The sequence below is a fragment of the Alligator sinensis genome, unplaced genomic scaffold (genome assembly GCF_000455745.1).
Source record: "Alligator sinensis unplaced genomic scaffold, ASM45574v1 scaffold9_1, whole genome shotgun sequence".
Lineage (NCBI taxonomy): Eukaryota > Metazoa > Chordata > Crocodylia > Alligatoridae > Alligator > Alligator sinensis.
The window spans coordinates 122465-139466 of record NW_005842304.1 but is presented as its reverse complement, the minus strand read 5'-3'; the positions used below and the strand labels follow the sequence as shown (position 1 = coordinate 139466).

The 17002-nt window shown below is 46.1% G+C and overlaps 1 protein-coding gene across 7 annotated transcripts in view; it reads left to right on the top strand.

The window, feature by feature from the left end:
• The window catches only part of LRRK2 (leucine rich repeat kinase 2), a 115875-nt gene that overhangs the window by 80295 nt on the left and 18578 nt on the right, over positions 1 to 17002 (top strand). For all 7 annotated transcript variants that reach the window (XM_025209714.1, XM_025209715.1, XM_025209716.1 and 4 more), the window contains 9 exons: positions 128 to 315; positions 2981 to 3135; positions 4531 to 4677; positions 5382 to 5573; positions 9816 to 9962; positions 10276 to 10376; positions 10544 to 10734; positions 11976 to 12136; positions 15746 to 15916. In XM_025209714.1, coding sequence (XP_025065499.1) covers positions 128 to 315; positions 2981 to 3135; positions 4531 to 4677; positions 5382 to 5573; positions 9816 to 9962; positions 10276 to 10376; positions 10544 to 10734; positions 11976 to 12136; positions 15746 to 15916 — 1453 coding nt within the window. The remainder of the gene's footprint in view (positions 1 to 127; positions 316 to 2980; positions 3136 to 4530; positions 4678 to 5381; positions 5574 to 9815; positions 9963 to 10275; positions 10377 to 10543; positions 10735 to 11975; positions 12137 to 15745; positions 15917 to 17002) is intronic.

Sequence of the window (17002 nt, the reverse complement as noted above, 5' to 3'; positions counted from 1 at the left end):
CTGCTGAAATGTGGAGTTCTACAATGAACAGGAATATGACTTTTTTTCTAATTAATCGTATGTAAAATAGTTCAGAAAGCTAAGTTTGTTTGAAAAAATGCAATCCAGTTATTTTTTTTTTTTAAAGATTTTGACAATGAAGGTAGAAGGCATTTCTAAATACCCTAAGGGAATTATAAAACGTTCAGATGTGGAAACATTTCTTTTGAAGAAGAGCAGATTTCCTAAGATATATATGTCACAATACTTTAAGCTTCTGGAAAAGTTCCAAATTGCATTACCATTAGGAGAAGATCAACTCCTTATTCCAAGCAGGTAAACAAAGAGCTTAAACCACATATGTGCTATGAAAAAATATAAAGATTAGAAACTGATATTCCTGGGTATTCTGATATTTTTAGGTACTTCATGCCAAAGCAAATTGTCACAAATAATCAAGATTTTGCTTTGTTACCAGGGGTCCGTGCTTTCCATTCACTGTAGAAAAACACAGGTTTTTTCCTTTTAAGGAGAAAAGCACAGACTTTCTCCTTAAATCACAGATTTTCTCTTTTAAAGGAGAAAAATGTGGGAAATGGCAAGTTTCCTCCTGCAGCCTGGCAGAGTTCCAGCCTGCAAGAGGCAGCTTAGAGCTACAAGGAGTGGGAGGAGGGCAGTTGCATGCACACATGCACATAGCAGCTAGGCAGCATGGAGAGCAGTTCCCTGCAGGTAAGTGGCGGGGGGGGGAGGGCAGACTAAATCCCCCACAGTGAGGGAGGGAGGGAGTGGGCAGGACTGGGGCTTGGAGTGCTGCCCAAATGGGCGGGGGGGCAGGGGCCGGAATGCATGGCCACGAGGCCCGGTTAAGGAAGCAGGGCAAAGCAGTATATTAGGGGCCATGAGCAGATTATCAGGGGCCAGCAATGGGGCTGGTCCGCCACTGTTATCTAAGGTTACCATATTTCCAGGTCCAAAAAAAGGGACACCTGTCACATGGGGCGGGGGGGCAGTGACACGCTGGTGCCCTGCCCCTGCCTATTCTGTTGCTTCTTACTGCGAAGCCACAGAGCCCCCAGCCCTGCTGCTGCCCTTCACTCCCTTTGCATACACCCCAGCCCTGCCAATACCCCTCACTTCCAAACTGCAGTACCCTGCCCACCTGGGCCATGATTTCATAGATTTTGTAGACATTAGGGCTGGAGGGACCTTGGAAGATCATAAAGTCCAGCCCCCTGCCCCAGGGGTAGGAAGTCAGCTGGGGTCAAATGATCCCAGCAAGATAAACATCCAAATATTTTTTAAAAGAGTCCAGAGTTGGGATTTGCACCACCTCTGCAGGGAGTCAATTCCAGGCCTTGCGGGGCTTGGACGATAACCAGGGCAGGTCAAGGACCAAAAGACTTCATCTCAGAGTCCTTTATACCAGAGTTTGTCAGCTTATTGCCCCTCACTCCTGATCTGCAGCACCCCCCACCCCCATCCCTGCTGGTGCCCCTCACTCCTGACCCACAGCCCCCGGTGCTGCCAGTGCCCCCCGCACTCCCAAACCACAGCCTCCTGCCCCCACCAGCCCTGCCAGAGGGGCCCCAGCTGTCCCTGTCCTGACCAGCCAGATCCGCACAGTGGCTCTGATTCATGCAGGAATCAGCAGAGTGTGTCGGGCCCCAGCGAGAGCTGAAGGGAAGAGGAGGAGTAGCTTGTGGCACCTCCAGCCCTGGGATGGGGCTGCTGCACTGGGCCAGGCAGCCTGGCCATGGCCCCCCTCCCCCCTTCTTCCTCCTCTCCCCCGGGCAGCATCTCCTGGCCACTCATCCTCTGCGAGCACAGAGCACAGGCACTAGCCTCTGTGCTGCCTGATGACCGCAGAGTTTCCTGTTGCCCTCAGAGGGCCCTCACCCCCTGCTCCTTTCCCTTGCTGCCGCCCCACCCCCCACTGCCCTGACCAAGTGTATGGGATTTAGCTTGGGTGCAGGGGGAGGGCGATCAGAGGCAACAGGGAGCACCACATGGGTCTGCAAGCACCTCTGCAGCTGCAGGCATGTACATCTGCTCCCTGCCGCCTCCAATGACCCTTCTGCTGCTCCTACCAGAGGAGAAAAGTAAAATCCCAGACATTCAGGCAGATTTAAAAAACCTGCCCCGATGGATATCAGAGGGCTTCAAAAGAGGCACAGCCAGGAGGCTGTGGGTGGGAAGCAATGGGCACCAGCAGGGCTGGGGAGCTGTGAGTCAGAGGTGAGGGGCTACTGGCAGGGCCAGGGGGAACTGTAGCTAGGGAGAGAGGGCACCAGCATATCAGGGCTGCTCAACTCCACAAAGCAGCAGAGGGGACAGCTGCAGCTGGACCCATGTCCTGGTGAGCAAAGGGGGCAGGGGGAGCTCTGATTTTTCTATGATAAAAACATGAAAATCAAATGCCAAAATATATAGGATTTGAAATATATAGTATTTAGAATTTATTTTATTAAAATGATTAAGGCACTGGTAGGCTTGCAAATTGCTTTAAAAATAGTAAATATATCAATAAAACATTGTGTTCAACTGATACCGGTAAATATAGTGGCATTTCATTTCAATCACAGAAAAACAGATTTTGGGGGATTTCATCAGAGAATTTGGGATTTTTAGCAGACAATTTGCTATTTTTAAACAGAAAAAACCAGGATCCCTGTTTATTACAGTGCATTTCTTTACATAAATATGTTAAACTGACCTTGTGGAACAGACGTCAGCAAGGTTTTGAGCCCAGCCCAGCCCACACTGCCACTTCTCCCCTTGCCCAGCCATGGTGTGGTGCAGTGCATGCAAAGTCTTCTCCCTTCCCCCCTGCCCTGGCCACAACACTTGCAGGCCACTCTGTCTCCCTGCCTGAGCTGTGACATGCACAGACCTCCTCACGTGACAGCAGGACAAGGGAAGCCCCTGGATCTATGTAATTATTAAATTTGGAAAAAGTAACGTATGAAATATTGGAAGATATTTTTCCTGTTTCTTCCAGTTTGTCTGATCACAGACCTGTTATAGAGCTTCCCCACTGTGAAAACTCAGAAATCATCATTAGACTGTATGAGATGCCGTATTTTCCTATGGGATTCTGGTCAAGGTTGATCAACAGGTTGCTCGAAGTATCTCCTTACATGCTGTCAGGAAGAGGTACTGATATTTAATTTCAGAAGTAATAGTGTGTGAATTTACTTTGATCACCTTGTTTTACCTGTCTGAATTCCAGTCTTTTCCAGCCCTGCAGTTTTGCCTTTGATTTATTGCTGTCCATTTTAGGAATATAAGAAAAGAATGGCTATTTACAGATCTTAGGGATACCCTATGGCTCTGCTTAGGTTGACTCTGCAAGTGGAGCATAATTAGTCACTTGCTTTCTTGTACCTCCCCTTCTGTAGGCAAGATATAGAAGGAATACTTGCATTTAGGCAATACTCATGTTAGCTTCTGCAAAACTATCAGGAAAGAGTAAGGAGGAAGCAGGGCCACAGTCTTCTCATACTCCACATTTGCCAGCAGAGCTGGATGAGTACCAAAAAGGAAAGGACATTGTATTGAGTAATGCAGTTGCTGCTCTTTGCCATGACTCCAGATCTCCAGGAAATATTGTTTCTATTGTGACATGTCACGTGGATTTCCTGCTAAGACAGTATGCTTCCCCATAATTCTCAACGTAGGCTTATGGCTTTATGACAGAATTCAGCCCTTAATGGGAAAAGAACTGGATAGGTAACATATCCTCTGAGCCTCATTTTGGAGAATGTCTATACTTGGACACCCATTTCCTTTAAGGAGTTCCCCCACTGGGCTGCAGGTTGGCAGGTAGCCAGCTCCTTTCTCCCTTCCCCCCTTAAAAAGCTGGAGACATTTATCAGAGATGTTTTTCATTTTTTTCGTTCTCTTCCTGGTCTGGAGCAGCCCCCATTTTTAATAATGATAATTCACTTCACTTTTAAATGTTTATTTTTAAAAATGTGATTTGAAGAACATTTAGATACAATTAGATAAAGACTACCTTAGCATTAGCCTCTTTGCTAACATTCTTCAAATGGGACTTAAACCTCTCTGCTGTTTTAGCCCTTGGTCTCTGTCATGTGAGCACAGGCTTTCAGTTGCATCATATGAAATGCTGATTATGTAATGCATACAAATCTCGTCATGAAAAAATTAAGGATACCAGGCTTGCTTTATTTATTGCTTAAGACATTTTAGATTGAACCTATGGATTTTATACTGAACTTATGGATCTGTACTTAAAGACTTGTGCATTGTTTGCATTCATCACCTACTACATGACATATGAGTTGATTCTATATTTATATATATATTTAATATGCCTTACTGGAGTGATAAAAGACATTAAAAGTGTGGGGGGAACACTACACCAGGAAATAATGTAGTCGTTACTTTTGCTTATGTTATATAAACATGAATAACTATGTACATTTATAGGTAGATGCTTAGAATAACATGTTTTGCAGTAATTAGCACAATTTACACCATTCATATTAGAAGTCTAATTTTGATTCTTAAGTTTGTTTTTCCTAGAACGAGCTCTTCGTCCTAATAGAATGTACTGGAGACAAGGTATCTATCTGAATTGGTCTCCTGAAGCTTACTGTCTGGTGGAATCAGCAGTGTTTGACAACAATCCAGACAGCTTTTTGAAAATTACAGTTCCTTCTTGCAGAAAAGGTTAATTACTTCTAAGTCTGGTTTTGCTTTTGTTTAAATAAACCAGTGGTGCTCAACGTTTTTTCCCAGTGCGCTAGTGTTGGGATGGGGAAGGTGGGCACCATTTGGCCACACAGAAGGCGATGAGAGGCAGCCCAGTCTCAACCCAGCTGCTCAGGAGAGGGGAGTATGGCCTGGCCCCACAGTGGAAAGGGGGCATGGCTTGACACTGCAGTGGGAAGGGGGCATGGCCTGGCCCCTCAGTGGGGAGGACGGGGCATGGCTTGGCCCACAGGGGAAAGAGGACATGGCTCAGCCCTGTGGGGGGAAGGGGGAATAGCCCTGCAGTGCAGGGCTTAGGGTTTGGGAATTTGGTTGTGGGAGGGTGGCTGTATTAATGGCTACCCCTTCCCTGCTGCCAAATTTCCTGTCATGTGGGGAGTCCTATGGACAAGATGGCATGGCTTTATGGGCTGCATTTGGCCCAAAGCGCCGGAGGTTGAGCACCCCTGAATTAAAGCATGGTGCTTTGGTGTGCTTTTCTTTTACCATTCAGAATCTGCAGTATGTCTTTATGGGGATGGTTTAATCAGGGAGGATTCTGCTTTGAGCAGAGGTCTAGAATAGATGACTTCATGAGGTCCCTTCTAGCCCTGCTTTCCTATGATCCTAGAGTATAGGTATGATAGACCAAGGCTCTGATCACCTTTTCTGGCTTTCTGTAGGTTGTATCCTTTTGGGGCAAGTTGTGGATCACATAGATTCTCTTATGGAAGAGTGGTTTCCTGGCTTGCTGGACATAGATGTATGTGGAGAAGGGGAAACACTGTTGAAGAAATGGGCTTTGTACAGCTTTGAGGATGGTGAAGAGCACCAAAAAATACTACTCGATGATTTACTTAACAAAGCTGAAGAAGGTAATGTTTTATTTAAGCTATTTTGAGGTACCTGTATAAAGGTGTACACGTAATATCCACTGTCATAGTATTTAGGAATTTCATATTATTTACAAGGATGTAACTAAAATAAGCAATGCCATCTTCACAGTATGGTGCAATAGCCAGTACTTGTTTAGTTCTAGTGCCTTCTATACACTGAGACCAGATCAGATTGCGGATAATACTGTGTACTCTGGGGCACAGGCATGGCGAGCTCCTGGAGTGCGCCAGAATGCTGACCTCTGGGGAGCCAGAGCGGGGGCAGAGTCTTACCTTCCCCATCACTCTCTGCACTCTGACAGCTGTAGCAGAATAAGCACAGGCAGCTACAGATAAGAAGCAGGCTTAGCAGGAAAAACCAGAATGCCCCCTTTGCTCTCTGGGAGACTTTGCTATGGCACATACATCCCTGCACCTCCCAGCTGTTATCAGATTTGCCCATCACTTTGGGGTGCGCTCATTTATTAGGGATACATTTCTAGGGTTTTTGTAATTCTATCAATGTGCTGCTTGTGTACTGGTGTTTCTGTACGGAGCTATATGTCTCCCTTCTACAAATCCTCACCCCTAATGGAGCTATCTTGCAGGACTGTTTCAATGGGGCTGGGTTCCTCCTGTGCAGTCAGACACAAGCACACAAGTGAACAGAATACCTCTGAATCAGGCTGGGTGTCCAGCTGACACCCTCATGGGCCAGCATTCAGTTCATAAGGGTACATCTGAGCCAAACTAGGTCAATCGGCGTGTACAAGCTGATCCCCTTATGTGTTTCAAACTCAGCACGTCCCAATCTTGTGCCCTAACTGTCCTAGTAGTGGTAGCCTCTTGCTGAGCAGACCCCACAGTATTTCTGGGCTTCACAGGGATCTTTAGCTTAGGTAAAAGAAGCGTTGCTGCAGAGCAAGTGGGGAAGGAAAAGTAGAGAAGGAAAATTATACCCAGTTACTACCAGTTTGACTATAAAAGTTATTTATTGCTGAGTATATGAAATGTATAATGGTATTAGTAATAACAGACATGCAAAGGAAAACAATCAAAACAATTACAATACTACCTTGGTTTCACTAAGTATTTGGGGAAACTTAGCTCAAGCTTAACTAATACCATTCAGGTTCAGAAATATATGCCTAGAGAGAAAAAAGAGAGAGAGGGAGCTGGGGTCTCACCAGTCCAAAAGCACTCGGGTTCCAATGCTGACAGGTAAAGTTCTTAGCACAATCCTTGAAGGGAGATGATCTGTTTCTTCCAGCTTCTCAGGAACAATAGCGGATGGTGTCGGAGAGATTTTTTTTCTCTTGAAGCACACCATTTACTGCTTTTACAGCTTTTTATACCCTCAGTTTAGCTTCTTCAAAGCATTCTTTTAATTGTGTAAGCAGTTGTCTTTTCTATTAACAAGGGGTTATCTGTTTCAGAACATCTCAAGAAACTGATTAACAGCCAGGAAAAACATAAGTTTTTAAGGAGTAACCAGACACTCAGGAGCCATTCTTATGGATTGCAGATATACTTGATGGGATACCTCATTGTTTCTTCTCAGATAGTTTGCAGCATCAGGGTTTTGTATTTTTACCTGTTGTGAATAAGCCTCAGCTTAGCATGACTTTTCCATATCTTACTGTAGTCTTTTAACAGACTTAAGTGGATTATTGGAGTGTTCATAAACTGTGTGGGGAGGACTTCCACCAGTCATCCTGGGAAAAGTATAACAGCATTTGTGGTCAGGGCTCCAACGGGCTGGACGCTGTGATGAACCCTTTACCATTGTTCAAATGTTGCCAATACCCCCTCTGGCTTTGTCTCTTGCCTCAGCATTCCCTAACCCGGCAACTGAGTTTTAGTCAATCAAGTTTAAATAGACCTCCCATAGTGGGACCAGGGAATGTACGGCCCAAGATGCCTATAAAACTTTACTTCTGCTTAGTTCTGGTTAGATGAGGTGTATGTGTGGGGGAGGAAATAGAAAAGGTCCTTTGTAAGTCCAGTAAACTGGGTGCCGGGTCTCCCTCAGGAACACAGAGCTGACAGGTAACACAGCAATAAAAGCTGGGCAGCCCTGCATCCTGTAGTGCATGCAGGGGCAAGGGGGTTGAACTGAATGAATTCCCTCCCCAGGAGTTTTGCCCCAGGAGGTGCAACTGCACCCAATAGAGTATCTGGGGGGTGAGCGAACAGGGAACTAGAAACATCCCCTAGGAAATGTGTGCTGCTGTGGTGGTGCAGATGTTATACAATGATCCTTCCCCTCAGCTGCAGCAGTCCTGCTGTAGCCCCGTACACTAAAGAGCAAGGGGCTACCCAGCATCTATGGCTGGGTGACACGGTGCTGTGCCTGGCATAACATGGTGCTGTGCCTGAGTGGTGGGGGTGGGGCAGATGAAATTCTAGTGCCCTCTCTGAGTTGGTGCCCATGTCGGGTGCCCTGCTGTGACAGGTCGTCACTCTGGGCCGCCCTAAAATGTGGCCCACACACCTGTCTCTGGGGCAACCGCCCGCCTACTCGCCTGCCATGCCTTGATCTTAATTAATTAATTAGTATTAATTAGCAGGAGGCTGCCCTTATACTGCCGCACCGCTAGGGGGCGCTATCTGTGGCTCCTCTTCCTCCCCTACACTGCAGTCCACACCTCGCCAATGTAACTCAGGTCTATCACTATTTCAGCCCCTTCCTGTTCTCCCTGGGCCTTCCTTCCTTGGATGCACTCCCTCCGGTGCTAGGGCTCTCTCCAGCCCTATCTCGCTCTGTGTCCTTTTCTCTGGGGCCTTAACTACAATGCTGCCCCCTATCTGGGGCTCACGGTGCCCAACTTGGGCTTCCCAATAATGCTGCCCTCTCCTGGGGCTCTCCTTGCCCACACTGGGACTTCTCAATAATAAATACTGCCCTGTCCGGGGGCTCTCCCTGCCCCACTTGGGCTTCCCACTAACGTTGCCCCCTATCTGGGGCTCGCCGTGCCCAACTTGGGATTTCCAATAATGTTGCCCCCTTTCTGGGGCTCTCCGCACCTGCACTTGGGCTTCTCAATAATGTGGTCCCCTTTCTGGGGCTCGCCGTGCCCAACTTGGGCTTCTCCATAATGTTGCCCCCTTTCTGGGGCTCCCCATGCCCACACTTGGGCTCCTCAACAGCTCCCCCTCTCTGGGGACTCACCACGCCTGCTCTGGGGCTTCTCAGTAGTGCCCCCTCTCTGGGGACTCGCCACGCCTGCTCTGGGGCTTCTCAGTAGTGCCCCCTCTCTGGGGCCGGGGTCTATGTACCCCGTACGCTGCACCCCTACCGGTGCTGGGGTCCCCATGCTACTGTGGGTCCCCTACGAGGCCTCCTCCAACCCCTAATAGCCTCACCCAAACCATCGGTGTAATAAACAACAACAACCTTGAGCCTCCTGGCTAGAACTCAAACATAAGCCACCTAGGTACAACAACATTGCTCCACTCAGGCCAAGCTGTACCTGCTATTAGACTTCTACCCGCATCATTACTCCAGGAGCTCCTACCTCTCTGCCAGCCTGGCCGGGAACTGCCAGCCTGGCCTCAGCCCCTGGGCCTTATGAGGGCCAGGCCCTGCCCCTTCCAGTCAGCTGAACTCCTGGTTGCCCCGGGCAACCCCCGGCTGTGCTCCTTATTCCCTGCCAGGGCTCTCTCCCTGGCAGTTTCCCCTCTCCGGGAGCAGGGCACCTCAGTGCTCTGTGACACCTGCCCTAGTTATGTTATTGCTGTGAGGTAGTGAAAAGAGCCATTCTCTTACTCAGTTATAAGGCCTGATCCTGTAGCCACTACTCTCATGAGTAACTTATGAATAATACAGTTGACGTTAGCAATGTTGATTAGACCTTGAACAACAGTAATAATTAAAACAGCAATATTAACCAAGAGATGCCACACAGTTACTAGAATTCCCTCTTCTAGGTATAGAGAAAAGCAGGGATACCTCAGTTTAGCCCTGCTTGGTACCTGTTGGCTAAACAAAAGCTGGTTTTTAAAATTGTCCACTTTACATACCATTAAAATACAGATTGTAATTATTAATGCATATAGATTATAATGGTATTCTTTTATTGCTAGTATAAGGGGTTTATGCAAAGTAAGCTTTAGGTGTATTAGTTGTATATAGAGAGAGACCGATATAGATATATTTTCACTTTGTGGAGTAGCAAGTATGCTATCCTACTCCTTTTTCAGTGCATCACATATGGTTTTCTTCCTTTTTTATCTACTTAGGTGACCTCTTAGTAAGTCCAGACCAGCCAAAATGCACCATTCCAATAGCTCAGATTGCTCCTGACCTGCTATTGACTGATTTGCCTCGGAATATCATGTTGAACAATGATGAATTAGAATTTGACCAAGCTCCTGAATTTCTTTTGGGTAAATATACATTTTAGTTTTTGCCTAATGTATGGCAGCTTTGTACAAGTTACAGGATTACATTTTAAAATAAACTGGAAACATTTTTAATGCTTTTCCTTTTGTAAAAATCTGTTGTTATTCTAATAAAATATGACCAAATTGCAGGCTTATTTCATGGTTTTTAAATCCCAATAATATGCATCTAAGGGCTGGTTTTGCAGAACAGCCTGCTGGCACACTAGTCTATGCTTTTTTTTAAATCAGACTCTGTCAAATTGGGAAGATTTGCTATAACATTTGTAATACTCCCTTTTATTTTATTCTTGAAAAGGTGACGGTGGGTTTGGATCTGTGTATCGTGCATCTTATGGTGGAGAAGAAGTAGCCGTAAAGATTTTTAATAAGCATACTTCCCTCCGACTCTTAAGACAGGTAAGACATTTTCTCCTTTTTTTAATAATGCAACCAACATAGTGAACCATTTGGCAACATTTAAGAACATCTTTAAGTTTAATATTGAATTTTCTTGTATGGAACACTGCAGAATTATAAATGTTATATAATATGTGCAGGATTTCACTTGATTTTACAATTTACAGGAGCTGGCGGTGCTTTGTCACCTCCATCACCCAAGCTTGGTGTCTTTGCTGGCTGCAGCAATCCGTCCCAGGATGTTGGTAATGGAATTAGCCCTAAAGGGTTCTCTAGATCGTTTGCTTCAGCAAGACAATGCAACCTTAACCAGAACACTTCAGCACAGGATAGCTCTACACATAGCTGATGGCTTACGGTAAACATTCCTAAAATGCTCTTTTTAGCACAGAAAGATGTAGATGGCCTGAAATTAGGAAAACTTTCTCCTTTCTCTTCTTTACCTTTTCCTCTATAGAAGGCAGGGTGCTTCCCTCAGTTAAAAAAGTTGCTATACTTTCACTTTTGAATCGTATAATAAGAAAAATATTCTTTCTGTGGATCCTTGAACCATCATATAAAATTCATTGAACTCTATTAGGTTATTTAGGATTGTTCAAAAACTACAGGAAGGATATCATTTTCTATTAAATTCGTTAGACAGCTATCCATAATGGATTTATTGGTGTGGAGGACAAAAAGAATATTCTGTCAAAGACATTTAGTGGCTTTATAATTTGAGCATCTTGTGACATTTCTAACTGGTATCCTCAAAATTTTAATAAACTATAAGGCCAAATATCACATGTTCTTAATATGCATTATGAGTGGCCTGAAGGAGAAAATGTCAAGAAGTCTAAAAAAGAGAAGTACAGAAGATATTATTTGTTTTGATGTTTTTTGAGGAAGGAATGAACACACACATAGAAAGCATGAAGTGATGTTTTACCAACAGAGCCAGAAACCAGAACACCGCTTGCAGTCTTTCATTTTGTATTTGGTCACTTCTCTGTTTTTACTTCTTTGTTGTATGTGTGTTCCCAGTTCAGAAAGGAGTTTGCTTAAATTCTTGATTTTGCCGTGTGGCTGTGCAGCCCATTAAAAACATTAGACCACGTTCATTTGGCCCATTTTTTCAAATCTGTAAATGTGGAATTGTGATTCTAAAACCACATCTGGCACACACTCTTAGGGCTAGTATAGAGTAAGTGACTTTAATGCTTTTTAATAGACATCTTTCAGGAGGTCTCTTGAACTACAATACCAAATTATTTGTATACTGGTAACTGGTATTTTTTTTTAATAATTCCAAACCCACAATCCATCAAAATGATGCCATCTTGGTTAAATGTGACCTACTGATATCAGAATGGTGACTATTTAAAAGCCTTGTTTACTATAGTATTTATGATACATTCTGTGTATACAGGGTGGTACCAGCCAGGCTCAGCTGTGCGGGGCAAGTGGTGGCAGGGGGCAGGGCTGGGGCGGAACTGGGAGGGGTGGCTACAGGGGGGCTAAGGCACATTTTGGGGTGGCTATAGCCCCTCCCCCCCAAGCCACCCCTGTGTGTATATATGTAATATATACAGATTTTGAATGCTTTCTATGTGTTGACAGGTATCTGCACTCAGCAATGATCATTTACCGTGATTTAAAACCTCACAATGTGCTGCTCTTCACATTGTATCCCAATGCAGCAGTTATTGCTAAGATTGCTGATTATGGCATTGCTCAATATTGTTGCAGAATGGGAATAAAAACTTCTGAAGGCACACCAGGTATAGAAAAAGTGTTCTTGTGAACTTTTGGCATAAATAGTAATGCAAATAAACTGCAGCCTGCATCCCTGCAAACTTTAATACCTGTCCCAAGCCTGCTTCCCATTTTTTCCTTTTACAGGACTTTAATGATACAATATGACCTCAAAAAGAGTGCAAATTGAACTATTTTACTGATTTTAATTTTTTCCTCCATATAAATTTTTGATCTGAACATGCGTTCATTTTTCATGATTTTGGATTTTTTATCATAGGAAATCAGAGTTCCCATTCCCCCTTTGTTTCCCAGGATGCAAGTTCAGATTCAGATGTCCCCCCTGTTGCTTTGCAGTGCAGGACAGCCCTGATATGCCAATGCCCTGTCCCTGCCTATACCATTGCCCTTCACTCCCAAGCCACAGCCCCCCAGCCCTGTTGGTGCCCCTCACTCCCTACCTGCTAGCCCCTGGTCCTACCAGTGATCCTCACTCTCAACCTGCAGGCCCCTGGTCCTGCCAGTGATCCTCACTCCCAACCCACAGGCCCCTGGCCTTGCCAGTGTCCCTCACTCCCAACCCACAGTTCACCACTCCCCAACCCTGCTGGTGCCCATCACTCCTGACCTGTTGTCCCTTGCCCCCCTAGCTGTACTGGAGGGGGCACCCAGCTGCCAGGGCTACAGGTCCTGGCAGCTGCATCCTGCCTGGTCCTTGCTCCACAGGTGCGAGGCACAGCTGGTAAGCAGTGCCTGCCATGTATGGGAGGCAGTTCCTGCTGCAGCCATAACAGAGCATGGAGCCCAGGCCTCGCCTCCACTCTCCCTTGCCAGTGGTGGCACTGCCAGAGTGGAGCTGAGCGGAGCCCATAGGGGGCAGGGGAAGATGCGCTGCAGGGCTCAGGTCTCCCCTCTCTGCGGGGACCTCCACAGCCCAGCAGGCAGGACCTGGCATGGGAGGGTGGGGCAGGGTGGGGAAGTTGGTACCACCACTGCTGCCTCCAGAAGCCTTGTGCTGGCTGCACCTCCATGGCAAAGCACCCTCTGCCTGCCTGGCAGCAATGGAGGTGGCAGCAAAGAACTATGCCCCCCTGCTGCTGCTAGGAAGGGAGAGGGCACCTTGCCTTGGTGGTGCGGCTAGCATGGGGCTCCCAAAGGCGGTGGTGGCAGCAACATCGAGGGTCTCTGCCCTCCTGTTCTGAGTCCTACCTGCTGGGCCACAGAGGTGGGCAAGCTGCAACCCCAGACCTCACTCTGGGCGCACAAATCTGAGGAGGCACGTGCCCCCCATGACTCCCCAATGGGTCACCTCTGGCATCCAACCTGTCCCCAGGTGTGAGCACAGAGGTGGGGAGCTGGCCCCCCTGCCACCTCCCAAATGAGCCACCCATGGTTCTGTCTCACTCCCCAGCCGGGCCCCACAGCCACACATTCCCTCCTGGGCCCTGGGCACCACCCAAGCTAGGCAGCACCCCCAGCCCCTCATGCCAACCTGCCCCACTCCCTCCCTCACTGTGGCTGCCTCGATTTGCACCCTCACTTCCCCTGCATTGCCTCTTCCCCTCCCTGTCCCCCAGGTGTCACCTATAGGCCCCCCTAGACTAACCTGCAGGCAGCTGGGGGATCTGCTCTCCACTGCTGCCTGGCTTTATTGCTGGCCATGTGCAGATGCACACACACGTGCCCGCACACGGTGCCCCCTGCATCCCATTCCACCTATTCCCAAGCAGGCTGGACCTCTGCTTTTAAAAGAGAAAAATCTGTGTTTTTCCACAGCAAATGTAAAACCCAGGTTCCTGGATATTACTAAAATTAAAATTGTAAATAAAATATATACCATATTTACTTGAGTATAAGGCAGCATTGATTATAAGATGACCCCCAACAGTTAGATTCTATATATGGAAAATGTATAAATTTGTTATAATTTTCCAGGTGTAGAGTCTAATTATTGAAGGTTTGCCTTGAATTTGTCCCTCTCCCACTGCCACAGCAGGAAGATAAATTTGGGGCTTAGGTAGCTGCCTTGCCCTCTGTTCCCCAACTTTTCCTCTATAGCCCTTTTTTTATTGTCAGACTGCTCTCCTTGAGCACATGGATGTGAGAAGCAAATTTGAAAACAGTGACCTAGAAATAAACATACCTACAGTCACTTGCATATTGGGCAATTACCATAGGTACCCATAGACTTCATTCATCCAGAATTGATGCAATTCACCTCTTTTGAAACTGCAGCTAGTTTTAGCTCAGGTACTCCATAAACATACGTTTAAGTAGAACTTCTTTACCTGCTTGTATATATTACAATTATTGTTTAAAAAAATTCATTTCCAGGGCCAAATCCATTCCAAATTAAGTTCCAAATTTCTACTCAGCAGAGCTTAATCATTCAAGTCTGTATGGTGCTACCACCGGCAAGTAATGGCGCTACCACCACCTACTCTCACTTGCCTCTAGCCAAAGGCTGAAAGAACAAGTTAGGGGGAAAGCCGAAGAGCAAAGCCCCATCACCAAAAATAACAATTTTTTTTTTAAATGTTGTGTCTCAGGCCAAATCTGTTCCAAAATCTGTTGACTGAGCAGAGCTCAATCATTCAAGTCTGTCTGGTGCTATCACCTCCTGGTATCCTACCTACCAGACTCTTCAGCCTGGGGCTTCAGATATTCCCAAATCCATGGCAGGCACCCTACATGCGAGCCTTGGTGTTTAGCTGCCCCCTAGTCTCGCTTGCCCCTAGCAAGAAGGCTAAAGGAGCAAGCTAAAGGGATTTTTTTTCCCCAAAGCCAAGACTCATGAATTACCATATAGCTCATTGGGCTGGGCCTCAGCAGAGACAACACCGTTTCAAGTCACAGTGACCCCACAGCTCAGCAGTGCTCTGTATGTGTGTGTGTATGCTTCAGATATCCCCCACAAAGGATCTATGTGCTAATTAACCCCTATTCATGACTGGAACCAGGTGTTCTTGTCATGAGTCCTGGAGTCCTCCAAAAATTGATGTGCAGATGAGGTGCAGAATAGCAGTTCCACTTTATGGAGGGCAGAGCCACACTAATCATATGCACCAGGCTGAGAGGGCAACAGAGGGATTCTGGGTAAACTGTTTTGGGCTCCATTCAGTGATGTTTGCCAGACATTTAAGGAGACTTGCCCAGTGGTAGAGCCACACAGACTTAAACAATTGAGCTCAGCTCAGTTGATTTGGAATTCAGAACTAATTCAGCCTTAAGCCAATAAAGGGGGGTGGGTTCCCATCAGTATGTTTGCTCCATATTGGCCATGTGTTTTATAGTCATGCTCAATATTGGCTGCATTTAATCAGTTTAATCAGAGGGCATGACATCAGTCACCACATATCAAGCCCTGAGTTAAGACTTCCAGACTTTCCCTTCTTTTTCAGTATTAATCTAATAGTACAGGAGCTTACTAGCTGCCTTACAGCTTAGTGCATTTGTACTGTCCTGGTATCTTCTGTGACTTTCAGCATGTGGACCACTGCCAGTTCAGAAATAGCATGTAATTTTCAGTTAGCTTCTTGTGACATTTTTCATCAAGAAGTATTTATTCTTAAAAGGACAGACAGGACTGTAGCCTGGCATGGATCATAACTATTAATGAATGATTCATTTTTCAGGATTCCGAGCACCGGAGGTTGCCAGAGGAAATGTTATTTACAATCAGCAAGCTGATGTTTATTCATTTGGCTTGCTTCTTTATGACATTTTAACAGCAGGCGGTAGAATAATGGAAGGCATGAAGTTTCCAAATGAATTTGATGAGTTGGCAATCCAGGGAAAATTACCAGGTATGTCATGTTTCTTCATGGTTTAGTGCCAGAGAATAGAGATTGCCATCCTGACCCATGGAACCCATGCATTGAATGTTGTTTCTGTTGCTGGTCTTCAGTGGATGATGCAATGCAACAGTGAGAAGTTTTTAAAATATTTTAATAATTATTTGCGGTTTTCAGCAGCTCTAGGCTTGGAGACATTGTCCCACATCATCCCTACTGTATTGTATTGGAGATAAAACAGGTTGTGGGATCAGGTTGGTTCATTGTGTAAAGAAAACGGGGATTATGTACACTTGTCATTAAATTAGACCAGGTGAATCGAAGAACTGTAGTCTGCACCTTTTTACACCAGGCCTGAAGAGATGTTTGTATTATGATCATGATGCACAAAAAAAAAAGGGGGAAGCAAAAATGGGAAGATGTTTATAAAATTTTAAAATCTTAGGGTATGTGTAGATGAAATAGGGGCCCTAAATTGAAGTGGTGGGTTTTAAAAAACACCACTTCAGTTTAGGGCTGATTAAATCCCCATGTCATGCAAACACCCCGCTGACTTACCTGCCTCTCTGGTGGGGGAGGGGAGGGCGAGCTGCCAGCGGGCAGAGCGGTCCCTGGGCTGCAGGGGTGGGGGATGGTGCTTCCCTCTGCAGCAGCGACAGCCCCCCCCCCCAACGCCGGCACCCACCCACAGGCAGGAGATCAGGCTCTCCACTTTTCTTGGGCAGAGACTGCTTTCCCAAGCTGCTGCCAGGCTGCCTGCAGGGCTTTCTGCAGTTCCTGCAGAACTCGAAAGAGTTATAGTATGCTGCACCCCTAGTAATTTAAGGCACATTACGCTGCTGAATTTCCTACAGCAACTGGAATTAATGCTCAGTATGCCGCCAAGGTGTGCAAACACCAACACCACTAAAGCGGAGCAAAAGCATTTAGCCCGCTTTAAAGTGTCGTGCACACGCCTCTTGTTTTGTCTACACATGGCCTTAGTGTCATTCTCTGGCAAGGAGTCAAGTCTAGACAATGAGAACAGGAATCCATATTCACTGAGGAAAGTTTTGGCTGCTGTGGAAGACTCTGCCACCTTCTTAGAAAAGATCCCTT